Source organism: Rhinolophus sinicus, linkage group LG07 (genome assembly GCF_036562045.2).
Source record: "Rhinolophus sinicus isolate RSC01 linkage group LG07, ASM3656204v1, whole genome shotgun sequence".
Taxonomy (NCBI): domain Eukaryota; kingdom Metazoa; phylum Chordata; class Mammalia; order Chiroptera; family Rhinolophidae; genus Rhinolophus; species Rhinolophus sinicus.
The window spans coordinates 109,866,390-109,880,959 of record NC_133757.1 but is presented as its reverse complement, the minus strand read 5'-3'; the positions used below and the strand labels follow the sequence as shown (position 1 = coordinate 109,880,959).

At 44.3% G+C, this 14,570-nt stretch overlaps 2 protein-coding genes across 12 annotated transcripts in view; one reads left to right on the top strand and one right to left on the bottom strand.

The window, feature by feature from the left end:
* The window catches only part of LG07H4orf51 (linkage group 07 C4orf51 homolog), a 41,375-nt gene extending 29,624 nt beyond the window's left edge, over nt 1–11,751 (top strand). Inside the window, exon 8 of the mRNA XM_019730745.2 lies at nt 11,575–11,751. Within this exon, the coding sequence (XP_019586304.2) occupies nt 11,575–11,751 (177 nt within the window). The remainder of the gene's footprint in view (nt 1–11,574) is intronic.
* Nucleotides 9,198–14,570, bottom strand: part of ZNF827 (zinc finger protein 827) — a 153,427-nt gene continuing 148,054 nt past the window's right edge. For 3 of the 11 annotated variants that reach the window (XM_074338463.1, XM_074338471.1, XM_074338464.1), the window contains one exon: nt 9,198–13,162. In XM_074338463.1, the coding sequence (XP_074194564.1) occupies nt 12,343–13,162 (820 nt within the window). In that variant the 3' untranslated portion in view covers nt 9,198–12,342. The remainder of the gene's footprint in view (nt 13,163–14,570) is intronic. The other 8 variants (XM_074338467.1, XM_074338472.1, XM_074338466.1 and 5 more) reach the window with 7 other exon arrangements.

The following is a 14,570-nucleotide window of genomic DNA, read 5'->3' as shown; positions in this document are numbered from 1 at the left end:
TGAATCAGTTTTGATTTTATCGTGCGCATGTGTTACCTTTTAAAAAGTACGAGAGATAGTTATTCAGCTTTTAAAAGTATGAGGAATATAGGAGTAATCATTGAGGGCCCAAATTCTCCTAGGAGATTTGGATTGCATAAGAAAGGGCTGTTTCTTCCTATTTTAATATACACGTTAAAATGTTTGATACGAAGATACAGTAAACGTGCAGTCTGTATGATCTGAATTACTCTCCTAACTAAACGGTAATTAGGGCAGGAGTAGCTGCGGCCCCAATGCCCCGGACAAACACTGAGCTCCTAGGTGATAGCTGCTGCTATGCTTACCAGAATTTGAGACGTGCCTGAGCAAGTTGGATGTCATATTAATACCATTTTGATGTGCACGTAATGTGGCCCTTTTCAGATGACTGCATGCATAGTGATTCTACTTCGGTAGGTGGATGTCTGACCGTTTTGAATTTGACCAAGATGGGAATGAACTCTCAAGGTCAAGCTCTGCTGACCTCCCCTTGTCTAGACTGAGGAATTTGTTCCATGGATGTTCTGTATCCACTCACTGGAGTTGATGTGTGACACAGAGGAGAGAGATTTGGGAAAGGCTCAAACACAGAACTGATATTCAACCCACACCAGCATCTCTGAGCAAACGGAGACAGAAGATGCATACAAACTCTGAAACTGTACGGCAGCCAGGTGCAAAGAGTTTATGTGGGTTTTGAAGGGAATCGGGCATTTCTTCAAGTTGTGTCAGCATGTCTTCTTTTCTGGAAAGCAAGATTTCTTCTACTTTGTGTGTGTAACCAGTATCCCATCCATCTCCAGAGAGGGCGACGTGCTTTCCAAATTGTATATATCCATGGCTTTCTGCAAAAAAAAAAAAAAAAAAAAAAAGTGAGTGTGAGGTTTTTATAACTGCATTTTATTTTTTTTAAAAAAAGCGACGACCCACGTGTTTATAATTTCAAGATCATGTATTTTCAATTTTGGTTAATCTGTCGTTGACTGTGGCTCCTAACTCTTTAGATTTCCTACATTATCTTTCATCTTCCCTCCAGCCTTTATGCTAAACAATTAATGCTCCATGCATTTGTCTGTAAAGACCCTTCTGGAATTTGGTGCCCAAGGAAAAGGTCCATTCTTAAAGGGAGAGATTCTGAAATGATAACCACCCCTTGTTTTGAAATTTTACGTTTTCATATAACAGTGTTTGTAAAAGCAGGCCCACCTCTAGAGAGACATGTGACACGTATCTAGCAGATGTCATTACTACAAAGTACTCTCCTTAAATTTTCACTTCCTCTGGATTTGCTGCTTTCATGGAAGAGCCTGGCATGGTGACACATACTCTTTGCTTCTCAAAGTGTGGTCTGTGAGGCTCTGCCAGATGGTCTCCTTCAGAATAAATGCTTTCAATATGATGTTTACATTTGTGTTTCTGGCATGAATTAATAACTTTCTCATGTGATTTAATAAAAAGCAGATTATTTCATTTCTATCTCATAAAACACAGTCCCTTTTTTTCCCATTATGTCTGATGAGGGTTATTTTTTTCCTGTCAGTGAGGCGGCAGCAAGTGTGGGCCGGACAGCTGAGCTGTATTGTATCTCTTTTTCCCAGCTGAAGCGGTGTGCCCCCTAGAAGGGGTTGAGAGCCAAGGTGAGGTTTTGCATCAGAAAGGGACGATCAGAGTAGCAGGAGACCAGCACTCCTCCCTGAGCAACCTCTTTCAAGCGTCAAGATTTACCCCCCAGATCTAATATTCTGGAATTTGGTCACTGAGCCTGTGCTCTCTGGCCATATCGATGATGTTTTTCTAGAGGCCTGTCATATTCCCTTCTAAGTCTTCACCTTTCCACACTGGAATCCTATAGAATTGTCGTGAGAGTGACTTTCCATCCCTTGACCATTTTTTTTTTTTTTTTTTTTTTTTTTTTTTGCAATTCTCTAGACTCCTGTATTTGGGACAGGTGCTACTGAATTTTATCCATGCAGTGTGTTTCTTGCGGATGTCTGTGGCTAAAGAAACGGGTCCAGGCAGACATCAGTAGCAGGGATGGTGTGAAGACAGACTAAGGTGCTTCCAAGGATGAGTTACACCAAAAGGGCTATGGAGAATTGGTTTGGAGTGTGGTTGGGGATTGTAATGTCGGTAGCTTATGTTTCTCCTCTTTGAAGGAATGTGAAGGAGGAATGAGAAAAGGTTAGATTTCTCTGAGAGGAAATGGAAGATTTGGCATCCTTTGGCGAGTGCTCGGTAGGCATGATTTTTTCTTTTTCTCACACTGCCAAATTTAATACAAGAGTAGACTTTTCTCTTTGTCACCAGCTCCTTGCTAACAGTTCATTCTTTAACCTATTGGAATTTGGTTCCCACCTGCAACCTGTCACTGAAACTGGACCTTAACGACCACCAAGACCACCCTATTCATCCTTCTTACAATTCCACGTAAATCCTTTCACCTAACAGGATGGTGCTTGCCGACGGCCTCTCAGATTGTTTCTTCTCCGTCCCCTGTGTTGCCTCCTCCACCTTCTCCATTAAAGCGGGCATCTCCAAAGGTCTTGTCTTTGGTGCCCTTGTTCTTGTCACTGGTGCTATTCGCCCCTGTGGTGTGATCACCCACTCCGCTGGCTCCACATATCCTCTTTGTGTCTACAAGTCTGATCACGAACTTTCTTCTGAGCTCTGGAATGCATTTTTCACAATCCTTTCTACACAAGCATGTCCAAGTCAGACAGGAAGCTATTGTGAGACGCCTGGCAAGGATGCGGAGGACCTGTACCAGGTGTTCAGAGTGGGAAGACGAGGCAGAGTCATCAAATACACGGCAGACAAAATAAACAGGACTCGGATGGATTAGCTGCCCGAAGAAAGTGAAGAGAAAGGAGGAGGAGAGATAGAAGGGGGCAAAGTTGAGCCTTAGTTTTATAGTTTGGGTAAGTTGGAGGGTGGGTTTGCCTTTACTGGGCTAAGAAATATATGGATAAGGGGCAGATTTGAGGAAGAAGATGACAGCTTCAGTTTAGGACATTTTGAACATACCGCATCTCTCAGTCTTTTCTGTCTTTCGAGTCTTCCTTTGGTAGCGCTGCTAGAATCATCTTCCGAAAACACAGGGTCAGATCATGCCATTCTCCTACTCAAAATTTTTCTTAGCTCTGATTAACTACAGAGTAGTTTAAACATCCAGTCTCCTTCACAAGGGAGTCGAAGCCCCACACAAGCTGGCTTTGTTTGGTTTCATTATCAGCTTCTAGCACAACAGAACCCACCATGCAATTTCTCACCTTCTTGCCTTTTCTCAAGCTGTTCTCTCAATCTGGAATGCCCGCCCCACTTTTTCTGTCTATGAAAATCCTACTCACCCTTTAGACGACAGTTTGCCTGCTACACCCCCAGAAAGCCTCCCCCTACCTACTTGGAATTAGTAGCTCTTTACTCAGTAGCTCCACAGCAATTTGTGTGTGTTTTTCCTGGTATTACAATGCATTTATTTAAACATGCATTTCTTTTGTTGGTTGGTAAACTACTTAAAGCTAGGGAATGTATCTTGTCTTCATTTCTTACCAGCTAGTAGCATATGACTTTCCACATATTTGTCACTCATTAAATAATAAATGAAAAGGAGAGAGAGAAATTGGTTAAGGTTAGAACGGAAGGGGAGTCTGTGGGGGAGAAGTGATTGATAGGATAGACTTGAACTTGCTTTAGAATATGGCCAAATGGGATGGGAACTTTGGGTTGTGAAGAATAGGTGTGGAGAATAATAATGAGGGGAGCATTGGACTATGGGTAATGTGAAGGGCTCATATTTAAAGACAGGATCCTGGGAGACAGAATCATGCTTGTACACAGTTTAACCTCATTCACAGGCAGAGAAGCCAAATTGTGAAGTTCTTCATCAGCAGGAAATTTAATTATTCTGCCCATTTAAAAAGATGCATGGCCTCTGTGTGTAACCACAACTCCTGAATACTTAGCTATTGCTGCTGGTATGTCTGTCGTCTGATGCCATTGCGATGGGCCCCTGACTGATGGTGTGGTGATGACCCATGGTTATGCCCATTTATTTAATTGTAGAGACAATGGGCAAGGGGATATTCTCATTAATGAAATTTCTTTGACCCTTAATTATTGTTTTCATATGTTACTCTTTCATCAACCTATATTTTCAGCAGCACAAAGGAAACATGAAAAATATTATATTTTAGTATTGTGACTCCCAGAATAAAATTCATGGCCTTCCTTTTGGATGCGCTCCCATAAATACATATCTACCTTGTTTATATCTATACTATGTATGTATGCTATGCATATATAATATATGTATATAATATATTTGATGTATCTATGTCACCATCCATCAGTCCAATCTTCCATTAGTAAAAGGACCACTAGTTGTGGGTTAGAGATGGAAAAAACAGGGATAACTTATATGTGGAATATTTCAATTTTCAATCAGCTGTTTTCCACGAGGACAGATACTAACTACCCTGGCTAGCCCCCGGTTCCTGAGGGACATATATGTACAAAGAAAATGCCAGGCAAATGTAGCCTCTGGCTGAGGTCTGGCTGCTAACCCCTCGTTGGACCCCCAAATATGGTAAGTTAGGACATTTGAGAACCACCAGGATGCCTTTAATTTGGGCTCGAGGCTGACCTCAGAGGCTGGGGAGGCTCCTCTCTGGCCTCATTTGGGCTCTCGTGTGGCTTTCCCGAGTCAAGGGGCGTCTCTGAGCTCCGAGGCAGTCCATGTAACGGACTTGCGACTTCCCTGTAACAGAGTCCTAGAAGAGCTCAATCCCATTTGGGAAATCAAAAAGCACAAGCCAAGAAAGGGAGGGCTCTACAGAGACTCAGCCATATGGAGGAGAGAGCCTTTACCTGCTTCTCATGTGTCGCCGCTTCCATTCCTTAGCATCATGACCCCAAACTGCTATTGGCTGTGCCCAGCTGCCACTGGGGCAAAGGAGAAGAGCTTCGAGCTAACTCAATAGGTTGGACGCATCGCCAACATTGGTTTAGAGGCAAAGCGGTGGCAACATTCATGCCAAATATGATCATTTTATCGGAACCCTGTTGTTCCCCGTTTTATAAACTTCTTCCTCCAGCCTTTACTGTAACAGCCAGCTATGGTCAGGCATGTGTAGTTGACAGCACCTCACCTCAGCTTCCCCACGCATCTCGTGCTTTCTGCACCACTGGCTTCTTTGCCATCTCTGTGGCTGCCTGTGGGAAGGTACTCAGTCACTCTGAATCATGGGCAAACCTGGAAGTGCCAGGGAGTTAACACTCTCTGGGGCCACTCAAGCCTCTTTTTCCCTCTGTCTCTTGGGCTGTGGATTCTGAGATACATTTACACATCTCCTTGTGGGGGTGCCAGAGGGACTGCACCCCAGTTCACAGCAATGAATAGCTGCCAGTGTGCCCTGGGGTTGGCTTTCCCTTTTTCCTTGCTTCACTCTTTCTAGTTCACCACTTTTGTTTCTGGAATTGCTTTCTAAAATAAATCTCAGGGCTCTGCTTTTTAGGGAAACCCAGAAAATAGATGATATAGATGATAGATAGATAGCTAGATAGATAGACAGATAGACAGACTGAGATTATAAATGCGGATCAAACCAATTGTATGGAGAATGTTCTAACAGACATTCTGTTTGAAGTGGGACATAAGGGGACGGGCTTATTGGTTCTTTATAACACACACTGAAAAGTCTGTGGACTGTTCCTTGCAGTTAAAATAAAAATAAGAGAACACTAAAGCCAAGGAGATGACGGCATCTTCTATCTAGAAATCTGTAAGACTAGAAAGACACTGGCCATTCTGGGATGGTTTGGGTGGAACTCTATGTTCAGGGCAGAGGATGGCCAGGTAAGTTTCCCGGGTCTCAGCCCAGTGTATACTCTTCCGGCTTCACTCGTCTGATGATGGAGACATTCAGTTATTTCCCTGTGTCTCTGCTGACACATGGAGCCTTTCCATCCAAGGGAAGTGACTGGGAGCATTCATACACTTAGAGTTCTCAGGCTGAGTCTCTTTCAAAGAAGTGGCTGAATAAAAATATTTAGTATATTCTTTCCTTATATTAACACTAACATGTCTTTTATTGCCTGTTAAAAGAAATCATTTGCTCTTCTACGGAAAATATTTCAAATGTGGATGGCAGAGTTCTCAGTGGTCACAACTGCAGACATCTGAAGGAAGTGGGAAACGGTCGGGTGGTGGGAAAAGGAGGGGGCAGCATCAGAGATCAAGATGGGCAGGATGAAACCTTCCCATGCCCACTGGGCTGCCCCCCAACTCATCGCACCAGATCAAGTGCCCCTCGTTTGGTAAAATATGTTTAGGCCACCCTCAAGATGTCTGTAGGCAATCCAAGTATGACGAGTTAGTGTTTAATGAGAAGAGAAAAATTTTAGACTTCCCAAACTCTCAAGTGGGCAGACAAATATTTTTAGCCATTTTTTTTTTCTCCCTTCAATCTGCTGTGGCTTGAAAACATTGAGGTGCCGTTTTTGCTATAACTGGGTTCTGCTTTGTGACCACTCTGCTTCAAAAGGCAAGTTTTGCTAGTTTAGAAAGAGTCAGTCTTAGTACAGCAGGTCCTCGAATAATGTTGTTTCCTTCTATGTCACTGTGTTATAATGTTGATGAGAAGGCATCGGAACTTGACTCTTATTTCGGTTAGTCTATGGTAAAATGGTTTCACTATACATCTTTTCACTTAAAGTCACAGAACCTATCGATGAGGTGAAGTGAGGGCTTACTGTATATTATTGTATTTTATCTGTTAGGTGGAAAAGGGTCTCAGAGGTCATCTAGCTCAACCTCTTTTTTAAAGTTGCTGCCACGCCAGGCTTCAAACTCAGGTGATCTGGCTCGATGGTAATATCCGTCATGGTTGGAAAACATCATCTGTAATCCATATATTCTCACTAAACAGGGTAGAAGGCCACCTGGAGGACTGGTGTAGGGGAAAATAATTTTGAAGTATGAATTGAGGTACATTCGCTGCTCTAGATCTATAAATCTATTGAAAACGAATTCACTAATATTTACCTTCACTTTATTAAAAAGGAATTCCAAGGGAATACAGCAATGGATTTCCTCTCCTGGTGCGGCTCCTACCAATGTGGGGGTTTACATTTTCCTGTTTTACAGATCCAGCTCTCAGGAAACAATTGGGAGGTCTGCTGAAGAGGTCTCGATTGCTAACCTGAGACCATTCAGACTCTGGACGGGGTAGAATGGGCCCCCTTGCCCCCAGGGTCACCGCACTTTATTTACCCCAGAGCCTGCTTTAGGGACATTTGCTTTCTTAATTAATCGTAGTTATTTGCACAATAAACGTCATTTTGTGAGTGTGATACAAGTAAGAATGTTGGCTGGAATCTCTTAAATACTTGTGGTTGATGACTCTTAGAATGGAGTCTCCTCTTCTGCCCTGTGATTTTGCTCACAGGTTCCAAGGCACTCTCGGGAAGGCTCTGTTTCACATGCTCTGTCTTCTAGAAGCACGGATGGAATCACTCGGCTGCTATCCCCTTCCTTCCTTCCCGACCTATTTAGATGTACTGGGCTCCTCTTGCTCCTTCTTCCGCATGGAGTGAAAGCATCACCGTGACTTTATTTCTGTTTTGGCAACTAGTGAGATGTGCCTTTCCCCTCCAATCGTTCATGAGCACCCCTGTGCCCTCTGGCAGGCAAGCGTTCTAATGTGATTCTTCTGACTGTGGGTAAGGAGATGTATGGGCTCATCACGTCTTGCTATGTCTCCTTGCTCCCCTGCGATCAGTGTTGCAGCTCTGTTAAGTGGTCAGGGACAGTTTTCAGTGGCCCCAAATGGAGCCGATCAGCCACAGACACATTATAGAAAACATGGCATTGAGTCTCAGCTTAAAATACATTTAACATGAGAGGAGGGAAAGGTTATGCATGATCTTGGATTAAGTTCAAACAGGGGCACATCACTGGCTTGGAGATGCCCCCGCCCACATGTAGTGCTGTCTAGGGCAGTGAGGATGGAAGAGTGTGTTCTGTCACGGGTGGCTCCGATCCTGGCCATTCCTCAAGGTCACTGGAACCCATTCACAGGAGAGGATTAGCAAACTGATTATTTTCTTTGTATTTCTGGCTTTTTTCAACCACAGGGAAAATGTGATGTAGGTGTGGAATCTTCAGGGGAAAAAAATGTATAGAAAATGAGAAGCCACTCCTGCCTCTAGTGCTAGCAACAAGCAAAGAAGTCTGACTTGTTTTAATATTTTTCAATAAATGTTAGCCACCCCAAAACAAAGCTGGTATTTGAATCAAGTGAGAGAGCTTGATTCAATCACCTGAAAAATAGCTATTGGATGAAAAAAATGAAGGGGAAAATAGTATCTGATTACTGACTGGTCATTCTCAAAGTGGCTTCTCCGACATTGTCTAACTTTATAAAAAGTAAATTTTTTTCCAAATGTTAGAATGAAGCAGTTCATAATTTCTTGCAATGAGCAAAGAACATTTATAAGCATGCCAGTTGTGAACCAGGCAAAACATTCTCTTTTGCTGCTTTATCTTTTTTTTTATCAACCATCAGATTCATGGGGAAGGTCTCTAACAGATAGAACTTTAAAATGGATTTAAAAAAATTGTTTTAACTTAGTGTGTCTTTCCTCTCTCCATCCTTTTGGTCTGTTTCTTTCTTTGGTACCTTCTTTTGAATGGTGAACTACTGCTTGCATTTGGATAGATTATTTCATTTACAAAACATACCATTTTCCTCCTTATTAAAATCTCATAGTTGTCAAACTTCATTAAAATAAATGGAATTAGTCAGGTCCCCCCTCCTTTTTTTGGCTATGGGGTCAATAAAGTGATGTGAAGTGGGTGAGGATAAGGCTGGTAAACACTTTCAAATGTCACGAAGTAATTTCAGGAAGGAGCCGGCCTGCAATTGTGCTGAATGATGGCTATGCTGGCAACCTGAATGGCTATCGATGACTTACATTCAACAGTTTGCATTGTACCATGGCTGTTCGAGACTAGCATTTTACAACAGTTCTAACTAGTACTGGGCATTTCCTAACCTTATGTAAAATACACTGAAAAGTGAAAAAAAAAAAAAATCAGAACAAAGCAAGACAAACCAAAGCCTGAGTCTAACCAGCGGTGAAGGATGGCAACCAAGAAAGAAAAAGAAACAAGAGTATAGCCAACCTTTTTTTTTTTTTTAATTAGAGTATATTATACTTCCAAACTGGATACACTAGAAATTGGCAATGCAACATAAGATGCAAAGGAATATACCAGTTACTGTCAAAATGACCCTGTACAGCCTTGTAATGCAAAAAGCTTTATACAATACAAATTTTCAGTAATGTACACAAACCTGACAGTATGATCATCTGAACATAATATGAGGGGTTAAAAAAAGGACAGCAGAAAGAAAGTGCTGAGAAAACTAACTGCATTACTATATGGAAAAATAAGCTAGCTTTCATTGAAGAATGCATAGTGAAAACAGAATTGAAAGTTAGTTGGCAGGTGAATTTCTCAAAGACGTTAGTGTTTTACACGGAAAGGATATCTATGGAATACATCCTTCCCTGAGTATCAAACTGCAAACCAAATTCAGGGGTACACATTATCTCAGTGGAGTCTGAAAAATGCTGTAGAGTTTTTTTTCTTTATTAATAACAACAATAATAATATAAAAAGTCAAACAAACTCCAAACACACCTTTTCTCACTCAGAAAACTTTTATAATTTACCAGAAAGGTTGATGACGCTTTCCAAAGTGCTAAAAAAGTTGCCCAATTACATTAAGCATAACTAAGTCATTCAAATACAAGTTCAGTGGCAAGCAGTGAATGCATGGCATTTGAGCAGTAAACGTCTCCTTCCAACATCCCTCTCGATCTTGAAAGTTTCAGCCTAGGACCTCATATTGCACAAGTGGCATGCTGTGAAATCTGCAGTCCTGTCAGGGCCACCCTTTCAGGTTTTTAACCTGCTGGTATGCTTCATGCGTGACTGGTCTTTTCTGCCAGCCTTTGTGGTGGGGTCACCGTGGCCCTGTTACTTGTCATCACTGAACTTGTAATTTTGAAAGCACATTATTAGCCAAGTGGCACATTCTCCATTATATGGGGATAAAGACATGACTTTAAAAAAAAACCAACCCACCCATTTGCCCGGTATTCTTGGAGTGTATTGTCCATAACTGTTTATAGTGTCTTTTATTGAGACATTGACATGGCGAGGTTGAGTGACGTTTCAAACATGGCCAAAAACAAATGTCTGCTGGAGAATGACCGAGGGTGTGGGGGATGCCCGCCCTAGCTGGCTCAGCCTCCCTGCCCCCACGGACATCTCCTTAGTGTAAACAGGTTTGCCACTGGCAAAGGGAGGTGGAGCGCACCTGCTCTAGGTCTGGGGGAAGAAGGGTGGGTGTGTGTGTGTGGGGAGCCGTGCTGTGGACAAATGGTACAGTCTCCTGGCTTCCTGCAGAACTGTACCAATTTCGAGGGGGGCTTCAGAGAAGCAAACTGACTAGAGGAAAAAAATTAGGGATGCTTTTATTTTCCCCTGGTGAAACAGATGAAAAAAAAAAATCCCAACTCTAGGATTATAACATGTGATGGAAAACAGCAACGCAGTAAGAAAGCATTCCTCCTGTACACCAGTTCTTCAATAGATAAATAATATATAAACTTTTATATCCCAAACTTCCCATTATTATACAAAGCACATTTCTTCCTGCTCTTTCAGCCTGTTTCATAGTGGAAATTCTGTTGTCTTAAAAATACAAGCAATTAACACAGTCAGCCAAAGAATCTTTTCCTTTGAAATCACCCATTACTTCTAAAGATTAGCAAAGGGCTATGCAACCAACACATCTGCTTCTTGCTGCAATAAAGTGCTGCACATAAGTTGCCATTTTAATGACCACAAAATAAGAGCTTTAAATAAGTATAAAGTTAGCCTCCTAGCAGGTTATATCTACCAGGCGTTAACAAAATGGAATACAGAATTATTACTAACATGGAGAATACCGCTAGCATCAGACGACCTGCAAACACAATGGAAACTTCTCAGGGGCATAAACTGAACCGTAGGACTAAACAGCACCTTGTTGTTGGGTGGTTATGTGTCAACGAGGGTGTGACAAAATTTTCAAACATACAGTCTACTCGTTCCATATAAAAGGTACATTTTCTTCCTTTTATTTTTTGCAGATGAGAAAAACTAGTGCAAGACCAAAGCACTGTGCAAAACTGCCGTTTCTTTTTTTTTAGTCTGAGCATTTATACCCAGAATTTATCCAAACCCCTTTTAATCTCCTTGGCTGGATTTATCAACCATAAAATTTTTCACTCATACTATCTTTTTTCCTGCAAACAAATGGTAACCACTGAATTAATACATCATATATATATATATATATATATATATATATATATATATATATATATAAATAACCATCTGCCCTTAAAAAAATTTTTGCACTGTGTGTGTATACCACACGTTGTGTACGTATGGACACACACACAAAACACACTTAAGTTTTGTGATGTTGGTTACAGTGCTGCGAGAAATTTCCAAATCGGACTCTTGCTGCCGCACGTCTTCATAACCAGAGAAGATCTGAGCACAAGTTGTCCAACCCTCTGTCGGAAATGTCAAGCAGTACTGCGGCTGTCTACCATTCCTTCATCGATGAAGCAAGCACCAGACCCTACCACTCTGTAGCCATAAAATAGAGAGGGGATGGTGACGAAGGAGCTCGGGGGGAGATTGCAGTGGATGAACAACCCAGGAGGGAAACGATCATCGCTGTGAAAGAAGCCAGTACGAAGAATGTGCAATAGAAACGTCAATGGCACACGACACACGGCTTTCTCTTTCAGAACCCACAAACGCCCACACACCCCATTCACCCAACAGAAAACAAAATGCACCAGTATGTAAGCTTACAAGCGCTGATTGCTATTAAGGGCACTCTCTTTAGGGTTTAACAAGACAAAATTCGTTTTCAGGTCAAAGTACGGAGAAGGGCTGAGAGTGGGAGTGGGTGGCTGGGGAGGCATGCCTCTGAAGGTAGATGTATGCAGTCGGTCACCTCTCTGAAGATTGGATAAAGCAGCTTTCAGGTCAATGCAATAGGTATACACACAGAGCCAATTCTCTATTCCTTACTAAAGATATACAGTACACGTGGTTCAGACCCATGGGGGTCTGTAGGTTTTGCAGCAACATACACCTGCTGGGGTTGTGTTTAAGTTTTGTGGGTTTGTTTTTTGTGTGTGTTTTTTTGTCTCTGTCTTTGTTTTTGGTACAGAACATGGCTGCCCTCAGACAGTCTCTGCTCTTTCTCGTAGTCCGAGATAGGCGAGGAAGGAGTGTTTGGGTGAGGGGATGCTGGGAGGCGCAGTCTGAGGTCTGGGAGGGTGGAATGTGAGATCCAAGTGGTTCTTGGGGTATAACATTGTCAAGGGAATGAGATGGGCAAAATCCGAGTTCCGGTACTTGTCAAAACGCAAAGGGGAGCCGTTGAAGGCCAGAGACTTGAGTGCCAGGTTGGGCTCTGAGCTGCTGCCGTGGGCAGCTGACAGGGCCACAGTCTGCAGAGCCTGGGAGGCGGACATGACCGACAGGGGAGACAGGAGATTCCGGGAGCTCCCCACAACAAGGAGCGGGGCCCCGGCGCCGGCTGGGTCCTTGGAGGCTGCGCACAGGCCCTTCTTATCCTCCTCGGGGAAGTCCCCACTCTGGTGCTTCTTGACGTGGCGGCTGAAGACGAAAGGGTGTGTGGTCTTGAACAGGCACTCTCCGCAGCTGAAGGTCTGGCGTGGGGCGTGCTTCAGCTTCTTGTGCAGGTTGAGATTGTCCTTGCGCTTGCAGCTGTAGCTGCACTGGTCACAGTGGAAGGGCCGCTCCCCGGTGTGGACGCGCACGTGCTCGATGAGCTTGTTGGCGGTCTTGGACAGGTAGCCGCACTGGTCGCACTTGTAGTGGTTGCCGAGGCGATGCTCCCGGGTGTGCGTCTCCAGCTCCAGCTGGTTGGCCTTCACCGTCTGGCAGATCCGGCACTTGTACTCCATCTTGTAGTGGGTCTTGAGGTGGCACTCCATGGCAGCGGGGCGGTTGGTGGAATAAATGCAGAATGGGCACCTGCCGGGGGAAGCAATGAAAGGGAGGGTCAGCCAGACAGCTTCTGCTGTGGCCCTGCTTCTCCCCTCCTCACCGGCCTTCCCTTATGCCACCCTGCAAACTCGGAGGCCTGGCCTGCCCCTGCCCAGCCCAGCCCTGCTGCCTCTCAGAGGTTAACATGACCCCCTTTGGCTCTCTCTGCTGACAGAGCCATCCCCACTAAGGAGGCGCTCTGACGAGATGCGCTCAGCCTACTCTGGGTCTTCTGGCCAGAAGAGCGAACGCCAACCCTCAGGAAGGGGAGCAGAGAAAAATGTGAGGAATTAGCTGTTACTTCCCTCCATCCTCCCCGCCCAGCCCTTCCCAGCCCTCCCCACTCCCAACCGGACATAGCAGAGGTCTAAACCTCACAACCTCCCCTCTAGATGGGAGCAACACAAAGAATCGACGTTTCATGCACCACACCAAGCACACGCAGAAAAGGCTAAGAGTTTTAAAGAACAGCTTACAGGGGGAGAGCTACCTCCAGCAAACAGAAAGTCGTAGGGTCAGAATCGTGCTTATGAAAGGCTGTTAGGATGAGAAGGCCTGCGTGTGTCTGTGTGTGTGAGAGTGTGTGTGTATACATAGATCTGGACTCATAGCACCTACTCTCACAACACTGGTCCCCAACACAGGGAAGGAAGGTGAGGACCAGGACAGGGGCATGGGAGAAGGACGCCCACCCACCAGCCTGTCTACCAGTGAGGGGTAAAGAGGGAGGGTGACAGCTACTATCTGGAGCTTGAAGACATTGTTCATACATTATTACATCATGGAGATAATAATAATCCAACTGGAGCATAAATTCTCAGCGGGCAGGACCGTATCTTACACTTCTTCTGCATTCGGCAGTGCTGGTAAGTACAGCACATGGTAGGTACTGTGTCATTACTGGACAGAGTCCGGTCCCAGCTCCGTCACCTTCCCGGGCTCTAGCTGGATATGCCCTGGGCCAAAGCCTGGGCCCCTCCGTGGCTTGGTTTCTCCATCCTGTGCAATGAGGCTACGCTCTCCCCAAGCCTCCTGGCTGTCCAGAGGGGCTAGGAGGAGCAGGGAGGGCATGTTTACAAGTTCTGCTGAGCTGCTCTTTGAGATGCTGCCAGGCTCGAGTCAGTGGCTGATATGATAGCTGTAGCGTGTTTGCTCTCTTTACAAACAGAATGCAAATGCAAAAGTGGCTGCCTCAGCTCTTGCTAGGCACCAGCAGGGCAGGGCCCATAGTGAATTGTCCCCTGAGGGTTTGGAGAGGTGTTCAGCAGAGCCCAACACAACCAAGTGAACCGTGCACTGCTCCTCAGCGCCAAGCTCGCCGTTAGCCTTTGAACCTCAGCTCACAGAAGAGTGCACACGAGAGAAATAAAAGCCCATTCCCAGGTCAGGTGCACAC